Below are 23,309 nucleotides of genomic sequence, written 5' to 3' on the forward strand. Positions count from 1 at the left end.
CTTTCTCATGGTCTGAGAGTACTTTAGGATCCTTTTGGCAAACTCCAAGCGGGCTGTCATGTGTCTTTTACTGAGGAGTGGCTTCCGTCTGGCCACTCTACCATAAAGGCCTAATTGGTGGAGTGCTGCAGATGTGGTTGTCCTTCTGGAAGTTTCTCCCATCTCCACAGAGGAACTCTGGAGCTCTGTCAGAGTTACCATCGGGTTCTTGGTCACTTCCCTGACCAAGGCCCTTCTCCCCCGATGCTCAGTTTGGCCAGGCGGCCAGCTCTAGGAAGAGTCTTGGTGGTTACAAACTTCTTCCATTTAAGAATGATGGAGGCCATTGTGATCTTGGGGACCTTCAATGTTGCAGAAATGTTTTGGGACCCTTCCCCAGATCTGTGCCTCAACACAATCCTGTCTCAGAGCTCTACGGACAATTCCTTCACCCTCATGGCTTGGTTTTTGCTCTGACATGCACTGTCAACTGTGGGACCTTATATAGACAGCTGTGTGCCTTTAAAAATCATGTCCAATCAATTGAATTTACCACAGGTGGACTCCAATCAAGTTGTAGAAATATCTCAAGGATGATCAATGGAAACAGGATGCACCTGAGCTCAATTTTGAGTCTCATAGCAAAGGGTCTGGATAATTATGTAAATAAGGTATTTCTGTCTTGTATTTTCAATAAGTGTGTACAAATAAAAACCTGTTTTCGCTTTGTCATTATGTGGTATTGTGGGTAGAGTGATGAGGAAAATGTTTTATTTAATCGATTTTAGAATAAGGCTGTAACGTAATAAAATGTTGAAAAAGTCAAAGGGTCTGAATACTTTCCGAATGCACTGTATGGCAGCTAGAAATCAAAACTGGATGGTCTTCAGAGATACATTTACATTTACATTTACGTCATTTAGCAGACGCTCTTATCCAGAGCGACTTACAGTTAGTGAATACAATTTATTTTTATTTTATTTTTATACTGGCCCCCCGTGGGAATCTAACCCACATCCTGGCGTTACAAACGCCATGCTCTATCAACTGAGCTACATCCCTGCCGGCCATTCCCTCCCCTACCCTGGGAGGGGCTGAGGGTAGCTGAAGGCGGGGACTAAAAACAAACAAAAGATAACTAATGTAAAATGTAGTGTCTGTGAAATGTATGTAGTATGTACATTTATAAGCTGGAAGTGGAAGCCTAAGTATTGTTTGTCCATGAGTTTAGGAGGGGTGGTAGGGTTAGGGGAAAATAATAAAGAAGGAAAATATATTTAAAATAATATTTACAAAACATATATATGGGGGATTGGAAATGATGCAGACAATTACACAGATAGAAGCCCCAATATATCTGCAATGTTAAAGCTGATCCTATAGCTGTACGGTGGCTTTGACCAGCTTGTGCTTCTTCAAAGCAGGAGATTCATAGTGAGGTTGGAGGTGAGTCTCACAGTAAGAGGCCAGACACACCAGACAGGACATGAGGGCTTTCTTCTTTCTGGTCCCAGTGCAGACATCACACGCCACATCTCCAGGTCCAGCATAGCACAGAGCAGGAGGGGGAGCAGCCTGGAGTCCTGTCTTCTTCAGTTTCCCCACCAACTCAGCCAACATGTTATTTATCCTCAGAGTAGGTATTGGAGTGAAGGTATGTCTGCACTGAGGATGTCACACCCCACATCTAAAGGTCCAGCATGACAGTGAGCAGGAGAAGCAGCTTGGAGTCCTGTCTTCTTCAGTTTCTCCACCACTTAGGCGAGCACAGCACTCCTGTTCAGAATAGGTCTTGGGGTGAAGGTATGTCTGCACTGCACTCAATCTGGTTTATTTAGTACCCCAGCGCAGGTTAAGTAGTGGAAAGAACATGTTGGGTTATTTTGACCCAGACAGTTTGGTTGCGTGAATAACCCAATATGTTGGGTTGTTAGTATTAACAGAACACGGGTTAATTTAACCATCAGTTGGGTATTTTTACTCTCATGCTTGGTTGACCTAGCAACTGGGTCTGTTTTAATGTCATGCTTGGTTGACCTAGCAACTGGGTCTGTTTTAATGTCATGCTTGGTTGACCTAGCAACTGGGTCTGTTTTAATGTCATGCTTGGTTGACCTAGCAACTGGGTCTGTTTTAATGTCATGCTTGGTTGACCTAGCAACTGGGTCTGTTTTAATGTCATGCTCGGTTGACCTAGCAACTGGGTCTGTTTTAATGTCATGCTTGGTTGACCTAGCAACTGGGTCTGTTTTAATGTCATGCTTGGTTGACCTAGCAACTGGGTCTGTTTTAATGTCATCCTTACTGTAGGTTATTTTAAGGCGTTTACATACTGTAAACTAAATTTTTCCTTATTAAATTCTTCTATAATATGTAGAGTATTTATTACATATTATAATAAGGTATACCACTGTATCATAGCCCAACAATGAGACATACGTGGACTTTTAGGAAACTCTATAAGCATAATTGAAGCTACAAAAATGTCAATGTTCAACCTTAACATGTGCTAACTACGCAACAGACCAGATGAACAGGAATTATATTTACTCTCATGGGTGGCTAAAAATAACTATCTGAAAGCCACACCCCTACTAAACTATGCCTACAGTCTTCTGATCTGACCTGCTGGGTCATATCTCAATAACCAAGCAACAATAACCCAACACCCAGCATCCATAACCCAGCAGTTTTTAAAGAAAACAACCCAACTAAGTGACCCAACGCCTGCAACCCAACATTTGGGTCAACCAAACAACCCAGTATTGTTTAGAGTGTGGGGACAGGTGTAGACACCTTTCAGATCATCCTGATCCCAGCTTTCTTTAATACAGCCCATACAGTAGCTGTGTCCACAGGCAGTAGTCACCGGATCCTTCAGTGGATCCAGACAGACGGAGCAACAGAACAGTTCTAGATTGTCAGCCATTTTAGTGCTTTCACCTGAAGGTTGAGCAACAGGGTGTCAAAAATGACTTTCTGTTTCATGGAACTCTACACCAGAGGACAGGGAGTGGCTTCCTCTTGACTGTGTACTCTGTATCTACAGGTTTTTGGGGGATGGAAGTCAAGCTAAGATGACGACTTTGCATACAGCTGTGTCCACAGGGAATAGTAACTGGATCCTTTGGTAGATCCAGACAGCAGAGTGCATATTTTAAAAGGGCCTCTGCAATGTCCATACAACAAACTGCACAGCAGAGTATCAGAGATAACTTTAATTTCTTTGAAAGTCTGAGTGGTGGGGGAGGCCTTTTAGATCTGTTTGGAGACGTTAGTCCTGGATGGATGCACTGAGGTATATAGGGATGGAAGCCATAGTGACGTGTAACCAAATATAAGGTTGTGGTAAAACATTACAACGTTTTAAAGGTTCCATAAATGTACAGTGACCTATTCAGAAGCCACAGTGGTGAATGATGAATATGTCAAATCAAAAGTTATCTTTCATTTTCAGTCATGTAAAATGATCATAAATTGTAAAGAAACATGTGGATGCAGTGGGGTGCAAATACCTCTGTAGAATTAATTAAGCGAGAAATGGCGGTGGAAACGGCTTTATGCACAAATATTGATATAATAACCATCATATTAAAGTAAACTTGGAGTCACACGATGATATGTGGTGTGGTCCTCCCACTACGACTCAGGAAACCATGCAGTTTATTAAGCTACAGATGAAATATGTTATGCTGAACTTCACAGGGTGGTGAAAGTGCACGGTGATGAGCTTGATGCTCCTTTCCAATAAATATCGAGGGTCTTTTTGTCCATAATAATGTCATCATGTAGATAGCCTGTCCAGAGTGGGCAAGTTCGCTATATAATGCACAACCAAATCTGACAAAACCATCAGTAGAGTTGAAAATGTGATGGAAACCCATTTAACAGAACGTTTTTAACCGGTACATGGGAATTTAACTGCAAAAATATATTAGTATTTTCTAAAATATATATTTGTATGTGCATTACGTCATCACGCACAGCCATTTATCTTCAACACGTCAATTTGATGGAAACATCTCTGCTGGTAAAATGACCATGTTTTTATGAAGATTTTACAATGTTCACATGAAAATCTGTCGCCAGTCGAATGGAAACAGATTTTCATGCGAATATTCATTTGAAACCACATGTTTGACTGAGTTCCATTTATTCCATTCCAGACATCACAATGAGCCTGTCCTGCTATAGCTCCTCCCACCAGACTCCACTGCCTGACAACCATTCTATTGTCTTGAGGACTTTACAACCATTTGGTCTGATCAAAGAGCAGGACACCCTTTCAAATAGATACATCCTCTCAGCCTTGATGACTAAACTAATCAAAGACTAACACACACACACACACACACACACACCACAGTAATCAGATCATGGTGACTCCACAGTAATAACATTTATAACTCATAAGTCACCAGGTGTGATTTACCTTTTGACAGATGAAACCCTACATCAACTACTAATGACTTATGGGAGGAAGTGTGCATTTCACATATTAAGATATAATACAAGGATACTTCCTTTGTGTGTTGTACTTAGTCAATTGAAAATGTGCTTAAAGTTTTGAAAAAACAGCCTTTTTGATGATCTGTTTTGAGTTTTGTATTAAGAGTTGTGAAATTCTACCACATACTTGTGAAAATAGTACAAAAGTGATTATAAAATCTATAATACATGGACACTTCCTTAAATGTACTTATTTTGTGTTATGCAGTTATGTTATTGAAACAGAATAAGTCTAATGAGAGAATAAATAAGTCAAGTACAACCATTACCTCTCTCCTCTTTCACATCCCTCTATCATCACTCCATGGGTGTGTCCCAATAATCTCTCCTTCCTCCTGAAGTGTATCATTCCTTCACTACTCCTCTCAAATGTAAAAGCATTGGATTGGTGTTGGCATGGGGTAGAGGGAGTTTACATATACCAGTCATTTCCTTTTAAATCCATGAAGGGAAGTGGACAAGTTCAAACTTAGAAAGGAGACAATAGTTCCACACCCCATGTGTCCTGATAACTACGGGAATGGAACCATATTGAGGTTGTCTGCTTTCTATACGGTTTGAGGAGGGAGGGAGGGAGAGAGAGAGAGAGAGAGAGAGAGAGAGAGAGAGAGAGAGAGAGAGAGAGAGAGAGAGAGAGAGAGAGAGAGAGAGAGAGAGAGAGAGAGAGAGAGAGAGAGAGAGAGAGAGAGAGAGAGAGAGAGAGAGAGAGAGAGAGAGGACATCAGGTAAAGTTCTGGAGATGAGGGAATATGTGTGCAGAAAGAAACCCTCCAGTATGGTTAACCACAGTTAGGCCCAGTATGGACTATCAATACAAGTGACCATTTAGAATGTGACCCAGTTCAATGGGTCTTAACAGAACTGGGGGATGTCAGCCATGAAGTTGTCTAAACACAACTGGAATATAATTTGTTTGTGATTCATTGTTAATGGATTTTCCATTAGGAACACAGGGGGAAAACCTAACACAACAACACACAAAACACACAACCAATAAAAACACAAAGGGGGAGGAAACCACTAAAGTCATTACCATATTGTCTTTTCTAACGACAGGGAGAAAACATGTAAAATCTAGAAGACTACTTTAGATCTGGCCAGAAGAAGCCTAGTGCACTACGTAGGGAACAGGGAGAGATTTGGGACAGAGACAGTAACTCCTGTATGGAAATCTTCATTCTAATGACAGTGAGCAAATCTCCACCCTATTCCCTATGTAGTGCACTACTTTAGATCTGGTCAGAAGTAGCCTAGTGCACTACGTAGGGAACAGGGTGTCATTTGGGCCAGAGTCAGTAACTCCCCTGGGTATGAATTGTCTCTCTATCTTATCTGTCTTCTATATGATGTTCTCCTCTCCTCCTCTCTTCTCTCCTCTATTCACTCTATTCTATCATCCACACCACATGCCAGCTTCAACACAATCCATTTACAAGTTAAAGACACACTTTGGAATAAATAGCAAAGGAAAACTACTACTAGATGGATTTTTTATTTCCCATCACCATGAATCATATTTAATAACTGAACAGTAGCAGGCCTAACTTCATCTGTTCCTGACTCTGGGTAGTGGATTAAAAAGACCATCAACCTCCAATGATATTAAAGTACAATTCTGAACATTACTGATATACTGAGTGACAAGTCAAGATATGTGCTGGGTTTTTATTGTTTGGTTAATAACACCACCTGCCGGACAGGTTTAATGTTGCTTGACTGAGCAGGATGGGAGAATAAAAGATGCCAAACTTAGGGTCGGTTTCCCGGACATCTCCATTGAACATGCTTTTTAGTCTAGGACTAGGCTTCATCTGTGTCCGGGAAACTGGCCCATATAGTTCAATTAGCAAGTAAGTAACACTACCTGTTCCATGATACTGAGGAAAATGACATTGAGACAGAGAACCAATTGAGAAAACATTTAAATGGTTCTGAATGACAACCAACATACATTAACAGCATACATCATGATTAATGTGAATATATAAGATTAAAACATTGCACTTAAAAAAATATGAATGCATTGAATTGTAATTCATAACATCTTCTGAAGATCAAATCAATCAAATCATTGTACATAAAAACAGAGCAGAATGAATCATCACATCTGGGGACCATCACCATCAGCATGACTAGTATCTATGTGGACCCTACTACAGTTTAACCAGCTCAGCTATAGACTACACCAGCATGACTAGTATCTATGTGGACCCTACTACAGTTTAACCAGCTCAGCTATAGACTACACCAGCATGACTAGTATCTATGTGGACCCTACTACAGTTTAACCAGCTCAGCTATAGACTACACCAGCATGACTAGTATCTATGTGGACCCTACTACAGTTTAACCAGCTCAGCTATAGACTACACCAGCATGACTAGTATCTATGTGGACCCTACTACAGTTTAACCAGCTCAGCTATAGACTACACCAGCATGACTAGTATCTATGTGGACCCTACTACAGTTTAACCAGCTCAGCTATAGACTACACCAGCATTAGTATCTATGTGGACCCTACTACAGTTTAACCAGCTCAGCTATAGACTACACCAGCATGACTAGTATCTATGTGGACCCTACTACAGTTTAACCAGCTCAGCTATAGACTACACCAGCATGACTAGTATCTATGTGGACCCTACTACAGTTTAACCAGCTCAGCTATAGACTACACCAGCATGACTAGTATCTATGTGGACCCTACTACAGTTTAACAAGCTCAGCTATAGACTACATCAGCATGACTAGTATCTATGTGGACCCTACTACAGTTTAACCAGCTCAGCTATAGACTACACCAGCATGACTAGTATCTATGTGGACCCTTCCACAGTTTAACCAGCTCAGCTATAGACTACACCAGCATGACTAGTATCTTTGTGGACCCTACTACAGTTTAACCAGCTCAGCAGCACCAGAGAGCCAAAACCCAGGATAGAGGGGCTGAGTGAATGTGGTCTGGACTCTGTGGAGGAGGGTCATTGTGTCAGAGACACTGTAGAAGGACAGAGTACCTGCCTTGTGATCCAGGTCCACTCCTACTCTGGAGGACCGAGGGCCTGATACTTTAGTCTCAACATTATTGTGTCTGAACCAATAATCACCACTAGAGCACACTAAACTCCAGGACTTGTTATTGTGTCCAAATGCACCATCTTTCCCTGTTCTGCTGATGTCTTTATATGAGACTGCTGTAACAACAAACAACGCACTCCTCTCCACCTCCCAGTAACAGCGTCCAGACAGACCCTCTCTACACAGAACCTGGCACCAGTTGGTGAATCTGTCTGGATGAACAGGATATGGTTGTTCTTGGTCTGTAAAGGTCACCTTTCTGTTCCCTTTAGACAGAGAGAGGTGTGTGTGTGCTGTGTTTGGGTCCAGTGTGAGCTGACAGGAAACTGGGAGAAGAGCAGAGCAGAGACCAATGAGGGGAGTTAGAACAATAAGTGAAGTCAGATACTGTATCTACCCTGTCTTTGATTAGAGCACAGCAGAGATCAAATCAGAGAAATATGAGGTGTCAGATAGATACCCAGTCTTTGATTAGATCTACTATTGCTATATATTTCTAGAGGGATTGTTAGGAGTGTCCGTAAAAAGAGACTGTTAGTTACTTCAGAATAAAGAGACTCACATTGTAAGAACTGTTCTCTGGTCTTGGGCTCTGGAGGCAGTACAACATCCACTATATTCACTACAGACACACAAACACATTCACAGAGAGAGGGAATGTTATCATCATACCATATTCCACATGTATATGACTAGTAGGGAACTTTCAATGGTCTAAAGTTGATGATCTTATTATTTTCAACACACCTGTAGTGGAGATCTTGGTCCATTCTCCTTTAAGGACGTCTTCTAGTTTCTCTCTCAGTTCAGACACAGTCTTACTCACATCTCCAAAGTACTGAAGAGGACGGACAACGATGCTGGGTAAGTCTGAAGATACACTGGTACCGGAGAGAGACTGATAACTCTGGAGAGAGAGAGAGAGAGAGAGAGAGAGAGAGAGAGAGAGAGAGAGAGAGAGAGAGAGAGAGAGAGAGGAGAGGGAGCAGAACCAAATGATTGAGAGTTTTAATTTCATATCACATGTATCAAGGCAGTTGAGTTACCTGGAGGAAATGGATGTGATCCTCTGTGTGTGAGAGCTGCTCCAGCTCAGTGCTTCTCTTCCTCAGCTCAGCTATCTCCTGCTCCAGTTGCTCCAGGAGTCCTTCAGCTTGACTCACTTGAGCCTTCTCTTGGGCTCTGATCAGCTCCTTCACCTCAGAGCGCCTTTTCTCAATGGAGCGGATCAGCTCGGTAAAGATCTTATCACTGTCCACCACTGCTGCCTGTGCAGAGCGCTGTTAAGAGAGAGAGAGAGACTGACTTGTCTTACTTTAATGAGCCATCCTCATTACACTAACACCCCCACCCCTAAAAGCACATTGTGTGACACCACAACCTCTACACAATCACATTATCCAGTACCCAACACCACAATACAATACACCAACCAGCACCACATTCCAACCGTCCATCCAACCCCTCCTCTCCAGCCGTACAGACAGCCCCCCTGAGCCCCCATACCTCCTGAAACGTCTCCACACTGTTGATCATTTTGTACAACTCAAACTCAACCCTAAGGCGTCAACAGTAATGGCATTACCCTGGCAACACAGAAAAAATATGATGAACAGTCTGTCATTGCAGAAAACGGACACCCCTCCCCAACTCCCAGGTCAACCCGAGCCAACCAGCTATTGGTGTCCAGGGCTCCATGTAATACCTTCCACTGGATGACCCCTGACCTTTCCAGCACTGGGAGCTTATAGAGCCCCTCCACCTATACCCTGCCATGCTCTCAGCCCCCACAACCCCCTGCCACTGATGCCCCTTCACTCCCACTAAGCTCAGAGTGTTAAAAGTCAGTAAGTCCTCCAGACTATCCTGCCAGTCCCAAGTCTCTGCTGTCCCTTGCAGTGGTGGAAACGGTGGTGGCCCCTCCTCAGGCTGCTCCAGCCCTCAGTACTGCAGTATAGAAATCAGAGACCCCTGCTGTATTGAGTCTCTCCTGCCGCATGATGAAGAGCTGCTGATCCAGCCCCAAACCACCAGCCCTCCTCAACAGAGCACATGCTGGTTCCCTCCAGCCCACCTCCGTACGGTACAGAATCCTCTGCGCTGCTTTGAGTCAGAACGCTGCCACCCTGCTCTCCAGGTTCACCAGGCCTTGTCCCCCCTCCTGGACAGGCAGGTACAGCACTGCCGCCCTCAGCCAGTGATGCCCAGACCGGAAAGAAATCACTGGCCAATTTATGCCATAGGGAGGATGCCGCCAAGTTGTTGATGATCAGAACCCTCCCTCTGTATGACACTTGGGAGAGGAGCCACCAAACGTCCTGGTACACAGTACGTTTGGTCCTTCTGTACAATAGAGTCCAGGTGGGACTTGAGTCTGTTAACGAGGACCTTGGTAAAGACCTTATATTCCACACAGAGCAATGCCACAGGCCTCCAGTTCTTTATGTCGCTCAAATCCCTATTTTGGGCAGGAGAGTCAAAGCCTCCCGTCTACAGCTTAGCAGCAGCTCCCCCCACCCCGACGCACTCACGCAACACACGTTCTGTCCAATAATTCCCCAGAACTTTTTATAAAAATCCAAAGGCAGACCGTCTGAGAGACAGCAGCTGAGAGTTTGTGAAAGGCCAGGGAAATGTCAATTTGATTTCTCTGTGACAGAGAGAGTTTGGAAAGGTCTGTACGCAGAACCTGAGAACACCCAGGATAATAATAATAATAATAAGAAATATGCCATTTAGCAGACGCTTTTATCCAAAGCGACTTACAGTCATGTGCATACATTTTTACATATGGGTGGTCCCGGGGATCGAACCCACTACCCTGGCATTACAAGGGCCATGCTCTACAGAGGACCACAGAGTTCTGCCCTCTATAAATCAGAGTACAACTCCACAGCCGCAGCCTCATCTCCTCACAACAGAAGTTACCCACCCATCAGGCTCCCTCATCTCCCCACAACAGAAGTTACCCACCCATCAGGCTCCCTCATCTCCCCCACAACAGAAGTTACCCACCCATCAGGCTCCCTCATCTCCCCACAACAGAAGTTACCCGCCCATCAGGCTCCCTCATCTCCCCCCACAACAGAAGTTACCCACCCATCAGGCTCCCTCATCTCCCCACAACAGAAGTTACCCACCCATCAGGCTCCCTCATCTCCCCCACAACAGAAGTTACCCACCCATCAGGCTCCCTCATCTCCCCACAACAGAAGTTACCCGCCCATCAGGCTCCCTCATCTCCCCCACAACAGAAGTTACCCACCCATCAGGCTCCCTCATCTCCCCCACAACAGAAGTTACCCACCCATCAGGCTCCCTCATCTCCCCACAACAGAAGTTACCCACCCATCAGGCTCCCTCATCTCCCCCACAACAGAAGTTACCCACCCATCAGGCTCCCTCATCTCCCCACAACAGAAGTTACCCACCCATCAGGCTCCCTCATCTCCCCACAACAGAAGTTACCCACCCATCAGGCTCCCTCATCTCCCCCACAACAGAAGTTACCCACCCATCAGGCTCCCTCATCTCCCCACAACAGAAGTTACCCACCCATCAGGCTCCCTCATCTCCCCACAACAGAAGTTACCCGCCCATCAGACAAACATAAAACAAGGGATCTTCTTGGTTTCCCCACTCTGTTTTTCCAACCCCAAAAAGAAAGAGCTGGGAGCATCCATCTCTCTCAACACGGAAATCTAGCTCTGGGCTTTCCCTACATCCCATCACTGACAGAGAGACTCAAACTCCCCCTTCAGCTGTCTCCACCTCGCCGGTTACATTAAGCAGTCTATACTCTGAAAGGGGTCCAGACAGCTTGTTCCCAATAGTGGGGTCAGTGGGATTGGATAGGGGCCCCTCTACCTCTCTCCCTCTCTCTGACTGGAGGTGAGAAGTGAAATAATGTGTCTCCTCTGGTCAGCAATACTCACCTTGAGATACTTCACAGCCTGTTGGAGCTCCTTCAGCTCCTTCTCTCTCTCCTGGGATCTCTGCTGGACCTTCTGCTGACTCATCCCCAGCTGCCTCTGTGGAGAATCACTCTTCAATGAGCTATCAAGCTTTATTTGTCCAGTAGATCAATAGTATAGTAATGTGACATAGGGCCCATAGAGAGGAAGGTCTAAAATCTTGAGGAAGTCCCTTTACCATATTACATTTTCTATGTTGCTATGTTAATGATTATAGTTTTTATGGTAGGTGTACATGTATCAAGGGGTTAAGGCTGAACTTTGAACTCCTAAAAGGGCCTTCGGAATGATAATAGGGTTTGACTTCAGAAAATGGTGATACATTGGGAGCAAACCCAATATACTCAAGGTTTGTGTTCATATTTGTTCTGCCGTGGATTGATTTCATTTGTATGATCTCATATTCAAACAGACTTAGTTCCTACTGTATCTTTAATTATTTGTTTATCAGACAGTCACCAACAAGTAGTTCTGGTCTTACCTGTTTCTCAGTCCTCTCTGGTGCAGCCTGCACTGTATCATGGCCTTTATGTTCATCCATTGTACACAGCATACAGATACACTGCTGATCGGTACGACAGTAAACCTCCAGCAGTTTGTCATGATCAGAGCAGATCTTCTCCTGTAGTTGTGCGGTGGCTTTGACCAGCTTGTGCTTCTTGAAAGCAGGAGATTCATAGTGAGGTTGGAGGTGAGTCTCACAGTAAGAGGCCAGACACACCAGACAGGACATTAGGGCTTTCTGCTTTCTGGTCCGAGTGCAGAAATCACACTCCACATCTCCAGGTCCAGCATAGCACAGAGCAGGAGGGGGAGCAGCCTGGAGTCCTGTCTTCTTCAGTTTCTCCACCACTTCAGCCAACATGTTATTTTTCCTCAGATTAGGCCTTGGAGTGAAGGTCTCTCTGCACTGAGGACAGCTATAGACACCTTTCAGAACATCCTGATCCCAGCAGTCCTCAATACAGCTCCTACAGTAACTGTGTCCACAGGCAGTAGTGACCGGCTCCTTCAGTAGATGCAGACAGACAGAACAACAGAACTGGTCCTGGTTGAGGAGAACTCCCTGCTGAGCCATTTGGATGGTTGTTCACTCTCACACAGACAGACGACACAGAGACTCAGATCAGTTTCGTTTCCACAGAAGTGAGTTTTTGGGAGGGGAGGGACTTTCTGGTTCTGCCAGATAGGTGAGGTTAGAGGGAGGGAGGGAGGGAGGGATAGAGAGAGAACTGCGTTCAACATGGAGAGGGAGACAAATATTTTAGTTTCTAGGTTAGGGCCCTTCATTTGGAATAAATCTAACAAATATGAGTTGTTAGAATATATCAAGGGTAACAGTTCCTATGAAGTACATATTATAATTACTTTAATAAGCTTCATAATGCCTTATAATACACTTATGTGTTATAACACTGATTATAAGTGTCTATAATAATTCATAAGTGGTTGTAATGGGGGGGTTGATATTGATACAATATACTGTAGTTTAAATGAATACTGTATGTATTGACTGATCATTGAGAATGAGGTAATGCTTTACATTACAGTGTGGTTATTACTGTTAGGCCTAGGGTCAGGGTTAGAGTTACTACATTCAGCAGTAACCCTAACCCTAGCCATATCTAGGACTAAAAAGAGAAGATGTTTTACAATCAGAGTTCTTTGTATCTCTTCTTAGTCAGACAGAAACCCCCCACATCTTATAGGTGGACGGGGTTATGAACATATCCAATGAATTGTTTTCTGCAACCAGATGAAATGAAACTGCCTTTCAGCAGGAAAAGCTTCTCTAATAATCCTAACCATTGCTGGGTGTCTTCAGAGACTGAGGTATAGAGACACACTGTCAAGTCAAATCATGTTTCAAGCAGACCACCATAGTCCCCGTGCCCAAGAACTCTAAGATAACCTGCCTAAATGACTACCGACCCGTAGCACTGACGTCTGTAGCCATGAAGTGCTTTGAAAGACTGGTCATGGCTCACATCAACAGCATAATCCCAGAAACCCTAGACCCACTCCAATTTGCATACCGCCCCAACAGATCCACAGATGATGCAATCTCTATCGCACTCCACACTGCCCTTTCCCACCTGGACAAGAGGAACACCTACGTGAGAATGCTATTCATTGACTACAGCTCAGCATTCAACACCATAGTGCCCTCTAAGCTCATCACTAAGCTAAGGATCCTGGGACTAAACACCTCCCTCTGCAACTGGATCCTGGACTTCCTGACGGGCCGCCCCCAGGTGGTAAGGGTAGGTAACAACACATCTGCCACACTGATCCTCAACACGGGGGCCCCTCAGGGGTGCGTGCTCAGTCCCCTCCTGTACTCTCTGTTCACCCATGACTGCATGGCCAGGCACCGACTCCAACACCATCATTAAGTTTGCCGACGACACAACAGTGGTAGGCCTGATCACCGACAACGATGAGACAGCCTATAGGGAGGAGGTCAGAGATCTGGCCGTGTGGTGCCAGGACAACAACCTCTCCCTCAACGTGACCAAGACAAAGGAGATGATTGTGGACTACAGGAAAAAAAGAGGACTGAGCACGCCCCCATTCTCATCGACGGGGCTGTAGTGGAACAGGTTGAGAGCTTCAAGTTCCTTGGTGTCCACATCACCAACGAACTATCATGGTCCAAACACACCAAGACAGTCGTGAAGAGGGCACGACAAAGCCTATTCCCCTCAGGAGACTAAAATGATTTGGCATGGGTCCTCAGATCCTCAAAAATTATACAGCTGCACCATCGAGAGCATCCTGACTGGTTGCATCACCGACTGGTATGGCAACTGCTTGGCCTCTGACCGCAAGGCACTACAGAGGGTAGTGCGTACGGCCCAGTACATCACTGGGGCAAAGCTCCCTGCCATCCAGGACCTCTATACCAGGCGGTGTCAGAGGAAGGCCCTCAAAATTGTCAAAGACTCCAGCCACCCTAGTCATAGACTGTTCTCTCTGCTACCGCACGGCAAGCGGTACCGGAGTGCCAAGTCTAGGTCCAAAAGACTTCTCAACAGCTTCTACCCCAAGCCATAAGACTCCTGAACAGCTAATCATGGCTACCCGGACTATTTGCACTGCCCCCCACCCCATCCTTTTTACGCTGCTGCTACTCTGTTAAGTATTTATGCATAGTCACTTTAACTCTACCCACATGTACATATTACCTCAACTACCTCAACTAGCCGGTGCCCCCGCACATTGACTCTGCAACGGTACCCCCCTGTATATATAGCCTCCCTACTGTCACTTTATTTTACTGTATATATAGCCTCCCTACTGTCACTTTATTTGACTTCTGCTCTTTTTTTCTCAACACTTTTTTTGTTGTTGTTTTATTCTTACTTTTTTTGTTTAAAATAAATGCACTGTTGGTTAAGGGCTGTAAGTAAGCATTTCACTGTAATGTCTGCACCTGTTGTATTCGGCGCATGTGACCAATAAAATTTGATTTGATTTGATTTGATTTTATCTGGCTGTGCTTTCATGTCAAAACATTTATTATTTTCTATTCATAAAATTCTATTCTATTCTATTATAAGATAATATATTATATCCATAGGCTCCACTCTGTATAGTGTTAATGATGACTGTTTGTTCTGTACATTGATTGAATGGTTAGGACTATCTCACTGTATTCACTGTTTAAATCCCAAGAGACCAGGAGACCTAAAGGAAGCCTTCAACACTGTATCCCTTCATCCAGTCATAGTAAACAACCTCTGTCTGTCTGTCTGTACGTCTGTCTGTCTGTAAACACAGCCAACTTTTCTGCGGTGGTTGTTGTTGCTATCAGTGCTGCACAGCTATTTTCAGGTCTCTCCAGAGATGGTCGATCGGGTTCAACTCCAGGATCTGGCTGGACCACTCAAGGACATTCAGAGACTTGTCCCGAAGCCACTCCTGCGTCTTGGCTGTGTGCTTAGGGTTGTTGTCTTGTTGGAAGTTGAACCTTCGCCCCAGTCTGAGATCCTGAGCGCTCTGAAGCAGGTTTTCATCAAGGATCTCTCTGTACTTTGCTCTGTTCATTTTTCCCTCGATCCTGGCTATTCTATCCAGTCCGTGCCTCTGAAAAACATCCCCACAGCCTGATGCTGCCACCACCATGCTTCACCATAGGGATGGTGCCATGTTTTCTACAGACGTGACGCTTGGCATTCAGGCCAAAGAGTTCAATCTTGGTTTCATCAGACCAGAGAATCTTCTTTCTCATGGTCTGAGAGTACTTTAGGATCCTTTTGGCAAACTCCAAGTGGGCTGTCATGTGTCTTTTACTGAGGAGTGGCTTCCGTCTGGCCACTCTACCATAAAGGCCTAATTGGTGGAGTGCTGCAGAGGTGGTTGTCCTTCTGGAAGTTTCTCCCATCTCCACAGAGGAACTCTGGAGCTCTGTCAGAGTTACCATCGGGTTCTTGTCACTTCCCTGACCAAGGCCCTTCTCCCCCGATGCTCAGTTTGGCCAGGCGGCCAGCTCTAGGAAGAGTCTTGGTGGTTACAAACTTCTTCCATTTAAGAATGATGGAGGCCATTGTGATCTTGGGGACCTTCAATGTTGCAGAAATGTTTTGGGACCCTTCCCCAGATCTGTGCCTCAACACAATCCTGTCTCAGGGCTCTACGGACAATTCCTTCACCCTCATGGCTTGGTTTTTGCTCTGACATGCACTGTCAACTGTGGGACCTTATATAGACAGCTGTGTGCCTTTACACATCATGTCCAATCAATTGAATTTACCACAGGTGGACTCCAATCAAGTTGTAGAAACATCTCAAGGATGATCAATGGAAACAGGATGCACCTGAGCTCAATTTTGAGTCTCATAGCAAAGGGTCTGAATACTTATGTAAATAAGGTATTTCTGTCTTGTATTTTCAATAAGTGTGTAAAAATAAAAACCTGTTTTCGCTTTGTCATTATGTGGTATTGTGGGTAGAGTGATGAGGAAAATGTTTTATTTAATCAATTTTAGAATAAGGCTGTAACGTAATAAAATGTTGAAAAAGTTAAAGGGTCTGAATACTTTTCGAATGCACTGTATGGCAGCTAGAAATCAAAACTGGATGGTCTTCAGAGATAGATGGGAGGGGCTTCGGGTAGCTGAAGGCGGGGACTAAAAACAAACAAAAGATAACTAATGTAAAATGTAGTGTCTGGGAAATGTATGTAGTATGTACATTTATAAGCTGGAAGTGGAAGCCTAAGTATTGTTTGTCCATTAGTTTAGGAGGGGTGGTAGAGTTAGGGGAAAATAATAAAGAAGGAAAATATATTTAAAATAATATTTACAAAACATATATATGGGGGATTGGAAATGATGCAGACAATTACACAGATAGAAGCCCCAATATATCTGCAGTATTAAAGCTGATCCTATAGCTGTACGGTGGCTTTGACCAGCTGGTGCTTCTTCAAAGCAGGAGATTCATAGTGAGGTTGGAGGTGAGTCTCACAGTAAGAGGCCAGACACGCCACACAGGACATGAGGGCTTTCTGCTTTCTGGTCCCAGTGCAGAAATCACACGCCACATCTCCAGGTCCAGCATAGCACAGAGCAGGAGGGGGAGCAGCCTGGAGTCCTGTCTTCTTCAGTTTCTCCACCATCTCAGCCAACATGTTATTTTTCCTCAGATTAGGCCTTGGAGTGAAGGTCTGTCTGCACTGATGATGTCACACCCCACATCTAAAGGTCCAGCATGACAGTGAGCAGGAGGAGCAGCCTGGAGTCCTGTCTTCTTCAGTTTCTCCACCACTTAGGCGAGCACAGCACTCCTGTTCAGAATAGGCCTTGGGGTGAAGGTATGTCTGCACTGCACTCAATCTGGTTTATTTAGTACCCCAGCGCAGGTTAAGTAGTGGAAAGAACATGTTGGGTTATTTTGACCCAGACAGTTTGGTTGCGTGAATAACCCAATATGTTGGGTTGTTAGTATTAACAGAACACAGGTTAATTTAACCATCAGTTGGGTATTTTTTACTCTCATGCTTGGTTGACCTAGCAACTGGGTCTGTTTTAATGTCATGCTTGGTTGACCTAGCAACTGGGTCTGTTTTAATGTCATGCTTGGTTGACCTAGCAACTGGGTCTGTTTTAATGTCATGCTTGGTTGACCTAGCAACTGGGTCTGTTTTAATGTCATGCTTGGTTGACCTAGCAACTGGGTCTGTTTTAATGTCATGCTTGGTTGACCTAGCAACTGGGTCTGTTTTAATGTCATGCTTGGTTGACCTAGCAACTGGGTCTGTTTTAATGTCATGCTTGGTTGACCTAGCAACTGGGTCTGTTTTAATGTCATGCTCGGTTGACCTAGCAACTGGATCTGTTCTAATGTCATGCTTGGTTGACCTAGTAACTGGGTCTGTTTTAATGTCATGATTGGTTGACCTAGTAACTGGGTCTGTTTTAATGTCATGCTTGGTTGACCTGGCAACTGGGTCTGTTTTAATGTCATGCTTGGTTGACCTAGTAACTGGGTCTGTTCTAATGTCATGCTTGGTTGACCTAGCAACTGGGTCTGTTTTAATGTCATGCTTGGTTGACCTAGCAACTGGGTCTGTTTTAATGTCATACTTGGTTGACCTAGCAACTGGGTCTGTTTTAATGTCATGCTTGGTTGACCTAGCAACTGGGTCTGTTTTAATGTCATGCTTGGTTGACCTAGCAACTGGGTCTGTTTTAATGTCATGCTTGGTTGACCTAGCAACTGGGTCTGTTTTTATGTCATGCTTGGTTGACCTAGCAACTGGGTCTGTTTTAATGTCATGCTTGGTTGACCTAGCAACTGGGTTTGTTTTAATGTCATGCTTGGTTGACCTAGCAACTGGGTCTGTGTTAATGTCATGCTTGGTTGACCTAGCAACTGGGTCTGTTTTAATGTCATGCTTGGTTGACCTAGCAACTGGGTCTGTTTTAATGTCATGCTCGGTTGACCTAGCAACTGGGTCTGTTTTAATGTCATGCTTGGTTGACCTAGCAACTGGGTCTGTTTTAATGTCATGCTTGGTTGCCCTAGCAACTGGTTCTGTTTTAATATCATCCTTACTGTAGGTTATTTTAAGGCGTTTACATACTGTAAACTCAATTTTTCCTTATTAAATTATTCTATAATATGTAGAGTATTTATTACATATTATAATAAGTTATACCACTGTATCATAGCCCAACAATGAGACATACGTGGACTTTTAGGAAACTCTATAAGCATAATTGAAGCTACAAAAATGTCAATGTTCAACCTTAACATGTGCTAACTACGCAACAGACCAGATGAACAGGAAATATATTTACTCTCATGGGTGGCTAAAAATAACTATCTGAAAGCCACACACCTACTAAACTATGCCTACAGTCTTCTGATCTGACCTGCTGGTTCATATCTCAATAACCAAGCAACAATAACCCAACACCCAGCATCCATAACCCAGCAGTTTTTAAAGAAAACAACCCAACTAAGTGACCCAACGCCTGCAACCCAACATTTGGGTCAACCAAACAACCCAGTATTGTTTAGAGTGTGGGGACAGGTGTAGACCCCTTTCAGATCATCCTGATCCCAGCTTTCTTTAATACAGCCCATACAGTAGCTGTGTCCACAGGCAGTAGTCACCGGATCCTTCAGTGGATCCAGACATGGAGCAGCAGAACAGTTCTAGATTGTCAGCCATTTTAGTGCTTTCACCTGAAGGTTGAGCAACAGGGTGTCAAAGATGACTTTCTGTTTCATGGAACTCTACACCAGAGGACAGGGAGTGGCTTCCTCTTGACTGTGTACTCTGTATCTACAGGTTTTTGGGGGATGGAAGTCAAGCTAAGAAGATGACGTTGCATACAGCTGTGTCCACAGGGAATAGTAACTGGATCCTTTGGTAGATCCAGACAGCAGAGTGGATATTTTAAAAGGGCCTCTGCAATGTCCATACAACAAACTGCACAGCAGAGTATCAGAGATAACTTTAATTTCTTTGAAAGTCTGAGTGGTGGAGGAGGCCTTTTAGATCTGTTTGGAGACGTTAGTCCTGGATGGATGCACTGAGGTATATAGGGATGGAAGCCATAGTGACGTGTAACCAAATATAAGGTTGTGGTAAAACATTACAACGTTTTAAAGGTTCCATAAATGTACAGTGACCTATTCAGAAGCCACAGTGGTGAATGATGAATATGTCAAATCAAAAGTTCTCTTTCATTTTCAGTCATGTAAAATGATCATATATTGTAAAGAAACATGTGGATGCAGTGGGGTGCAAATACCTCTGTAGAATTAATTAAGCGAGAAATGGCGGTGGAAACGGCTTTATGCACAAATATTGATATAATAACCATCATATTGAAGTAAACTTGGAGTCACACGATGATATGTGGTGTGGTCCGGTCCTCCCACTACGACTCGGGAAACCATGCAGTTTATTAAGCTACAGATGAAATAAGTTATGCTGAACTTCACAGGGTGGTGAAAGTTCACAGTGAAGAGCTTGATGCTCCTTTCCAATAAATATTGAGGGTCTTTTTGTCCATAATAATGTCATCATGTAGGTAGCCTGTCCAGAGTGGGCACGTTCACTATATAATGCCCCCAAAACATCTGACAAAACCATCGGTAGAGTTGAAAATGTGATGGAAACCCATTTAACAGAACGTTTTTAACCGGTACATGGGAATTTAACTGCAAAAATATATTAGTATTTTCTAAAATATATATTTGTATGTGCATTACGTCATCACGTGGTCCTCTGTAGCTCAGCTGGTAGAGCACGGCGCTTGTAACGGCAAGGTAGTGGGTTCGATCCCCGGGACCACCCATACACAATTTTTTTTTATAAAAATTGGATAAAAGCGTCTGCTAAATGGCATATTATATTATATTATCACGCACAGCCATTTATCTTCAACACGTCAATTTGATGGAAACATCTCTGCTGGTAAAATGCACATGTTTTTATGAAGATTTTACAATATTCACATCTGACGCCAGTCAAATGGAAACAGATTTTCATGCGAATATTCAAAAATCTGCATAAAAACAATAACCTCATCTATAAACAATATCCCAATAGAATTTAATGGTAAATTACGTATTGAATCATTTTGGAGTCACTTGTATTGTAAATAAGAACATAATATGTTTAAGTGGCTCCAAAATGACACAATACATTATTTACCATTCAATTCTATTGGGCAAAACATCATCTGAAACACAACCGAAACACACTGCAAATGCATCCAACAAGAGTCCCAAGCTTGATGTAGTCATAGCCTGCTAGGAATATGGGACCAAATACTAAACTTTTGACAAAGTGTAATACACTAGTGAATTTGTCCAAATACTTATGACACCTACAAATGGAGGGCCTAGATAAATACAGTATATTTATTTCTAAACAGTAAAACAGACATGAATGAAAATACCCTCAAATAAAAGGTGACATTCTGTACTGTCGCCTCATATAAAACATTTAATATCAAACCTAAAATGCTGGAGTATAGAGCCAAATTCATAGTTGAATAAATTCAAAAACCAAGGGTGGGTCAAAATTATTCAATAAAACAACTTGGCCATGAAGAAGTTTCAGTAGATTAGGAACTGCTTCCTATAAAGCTATGTGGAGTATAATGTAGCTGGACATTGTCAAGTCTGCTTCCTATAAAGCTATGTGGAGTATAATGTAGCTGGACATTGTAAAGTCTGCTTCCTATAAAGCTATGTGGTGTATAATGTAGCTGGACATTGTAAAGTCTGCTTCCTATAAAGCTATGTGGTGTATAATGTAGCTGGACATTGTAAAGTCTGCTTCCTATAAAGCTATGTGGTGTATAATGTAGCTGGACATTGTAAAGTCTGCTTCCTATAAAGCTATGTGTAGTATAATGTAGCTGGACGTTGTAAAGTCTGCTTCCTATAAAGCTATGTGTAGTATAATGTAGCTGGACATTGTAAAGTCTGCTTCCTATAAAGCTATGTGTAGTATAATGTAGCTGGACATTGTAAAGTCTGCTTCCTATAAAGCTATGTGGAGTATAATGTAGCTGGACATTGTAAAGTCTGCTTCCTATAAAGCTATGTGGAGTATAATGTAGCTGGACATTGTAAAGTCACACACACAATTATATTACTTCTTATTGACATTCAACCTGGGAATGGAAATGTAAGAAATTAATGTACAAACATGTCTAAAACAAATCCTGCAACAAAGGACCAGGTGTGAATGTTCTGGGGGGTCTAAGTCTACCCTTAACCAGTTTGAATACAATGTTTGATTTCACCCCCAGACCCCAAAACACACCCCATTCAAAACAGTTTCAACAGCCCCCCACCCGATGCAACTCAATATTAAGAAGGCATTCAGTCAGTGTACAGCCCAATGCACTACCCCCAGGATCACAACAAGCCCCTCACACCTGGGACCACACACACACAATGTGAATGGAAATATATTATCATATTTTTATATATATTACAATAACAAGGGTGTTGGTTATTTTAGTTTTACAAGTAACCTTTCTTACACATGTCCTTACTTTAAAAATAAGCATGTTTGGTCTTGTTTGAATCAGCCCAATTCTCTGGTTATAAATAAAATAACCATGATTGGCAGAATGTTTAATTCACATCTCTGGCTATTAATAGATTGTGGAACTATGAAAAATAGGGAATAATGTTCCCAACACACCCACCTCACAGTTCCTACACAGACCCTGAGGCACCATGCAGGTCTGACACCAGAGGAGGCTGCTGGGAGGAACTATAGGAGGACGGGCACATTGTAATGGCTGGAATGGAATCAATGGAACGTATCAAACACAAACATTTGAAACCACATGTTTGACTGAGTTCCATTTATTCCATTCCAGACATCACAATGAGCCTGTCCTGCTATAGCTCCTGCCACCAGACTCCACTGCCTGACAACCATTCTATTGTCTTGAGGACTTTACAACCATTTGGTCTGATCAAAGAGCAGGACACCCTTTCAAATAGATACATCCTCTCAGCCTTGATGACTAAACTAATCAAAGACTAACACACACACACACACACACACACACACACACACACACACACACACACACACACACACACACACACACACACACACACACACACACACACACACACACACACACACACAGACACACCACAGTAATCAGATCATGGTGAATCCACAGTAATAACATTTATAACTCATAAGTCACCAGGTGTGATTTACCTTTTGACAGATGAAACCCTACATCAACTACTAATGACTTATGGGAGGAAGTGAGCATTTCACATATTAAGATATAATTCACATCCCTCTATCATCACTCCATGGGTGTGTCCCAATAATCTCTCCTTCCTCCTGAAGTGTATCATTCCTTCAATCAATCAATCAATTTTATTTTATATAGCCCTTCTTACATCAGCTAATATCTCGAAGTGCTGTACAGAAACCCAGCCTAAAACCCCAAACAGCTAGTAATGCAGGTGTAGAAGCACGGTGGCTAGGAAAAACTCCCTAGAAAGGCAAAACCTAGGAAGAAACCTAGAGAGGAACCAGGCTATGAGGGGTGGCCAGTCCTCTTCTGGCTGTGCCGGGTGGAGGTTATAACAGAACCATGCCAAGATGTTCAAAAATGTTCATAAGTGACAAGCATGGTCAAATAATAATCAGGAATAAATCTCAGTTGGCTTTTCATAGCCGATCATTAGAGTTTAAAACAGCAGGTCTGGGACAGGTAGGGGTTCCATAACCGCAGGCAGAACAGTTTAA

At 43.3% G+C, this 23,309-nt stretch overlaps 2 protein-coding genes across 2 annotated transcripts in view; both read right to left on the reverse strand.

The window, feature by feature from the left end:
• Positions 1 to 23,309, reverse strand: part of LOC121556711 (calponin homology domain-containing protein DDB_G0272472-like) — a 376,372-nt gene that overhangs the window by 169,813 nt on the left and 183,250 nt on the right. The gene's annotated exons all lie outside the window — the stretch shown is intronic.
• Positions 7,383 to 12,620, reverse strand: LOC123483187 (tripartite motif-containing protein 16-like). Its single transcript, XM_045212729.1, has 6 exons — positions 12,024 to 12,620; positions 11,504 to 11,599; positions 8,615 to 8,848; positions 8,316 to 8,475; positions 8,131 to 8,190; positions 7,383 to 7,894 (listed from the first exon to the last, which is right to left on the reverse strand). The coding sequence occupies exons 1-6, from the start codon at positions 12,618 to 12,620 to the stop codon at positions 7,383 to 7,385; spliced, it is 1,659 nt and encodes a 552-aa protein (XP_045068664.1).

This window comes from Coregonus clupeaformis, unplaced genomic scaffold, assembly GCF_020615455.1.
Source record: "Coregonus clupeaformis isolate EN_2021a unplaced genomic scaffold, ASM2061545v1 scaf0046, whole genome shotgun sequence".
Taxonomy (NCBI): Eukaryota; Metazoa; Chordata; class Actinopteri; order Salmoniformes; family Salmonidae; genus Coregonus; species Coregonus clupeaformis.

Bases quoted from the DNA above. Each gene is read 5' to 3' on its own strand.
- LOC123483187 (XM_045212729.1), bottom strand. From the start codon at position 12,620: ATGGCTCAGCAGGGAGTTCTCCTCAACCAGGACCAGTTCTGTTGTTCT. The intron at 11,600-12,023 runs GTAAGACCAGAA...GATTCTCCACAG, and splicing joins CAGAGAGGACTGAGAAACAG to AGGCAGCTGGGGATGAGTCA. The intron at 7,895-8,130 runs GTGAGTCTCTTT...CTCTTCTCCCAG, and splicing joins CAGAGAACAGTTCTTACAAT to TTTCCTGTCAGCTCACACTG.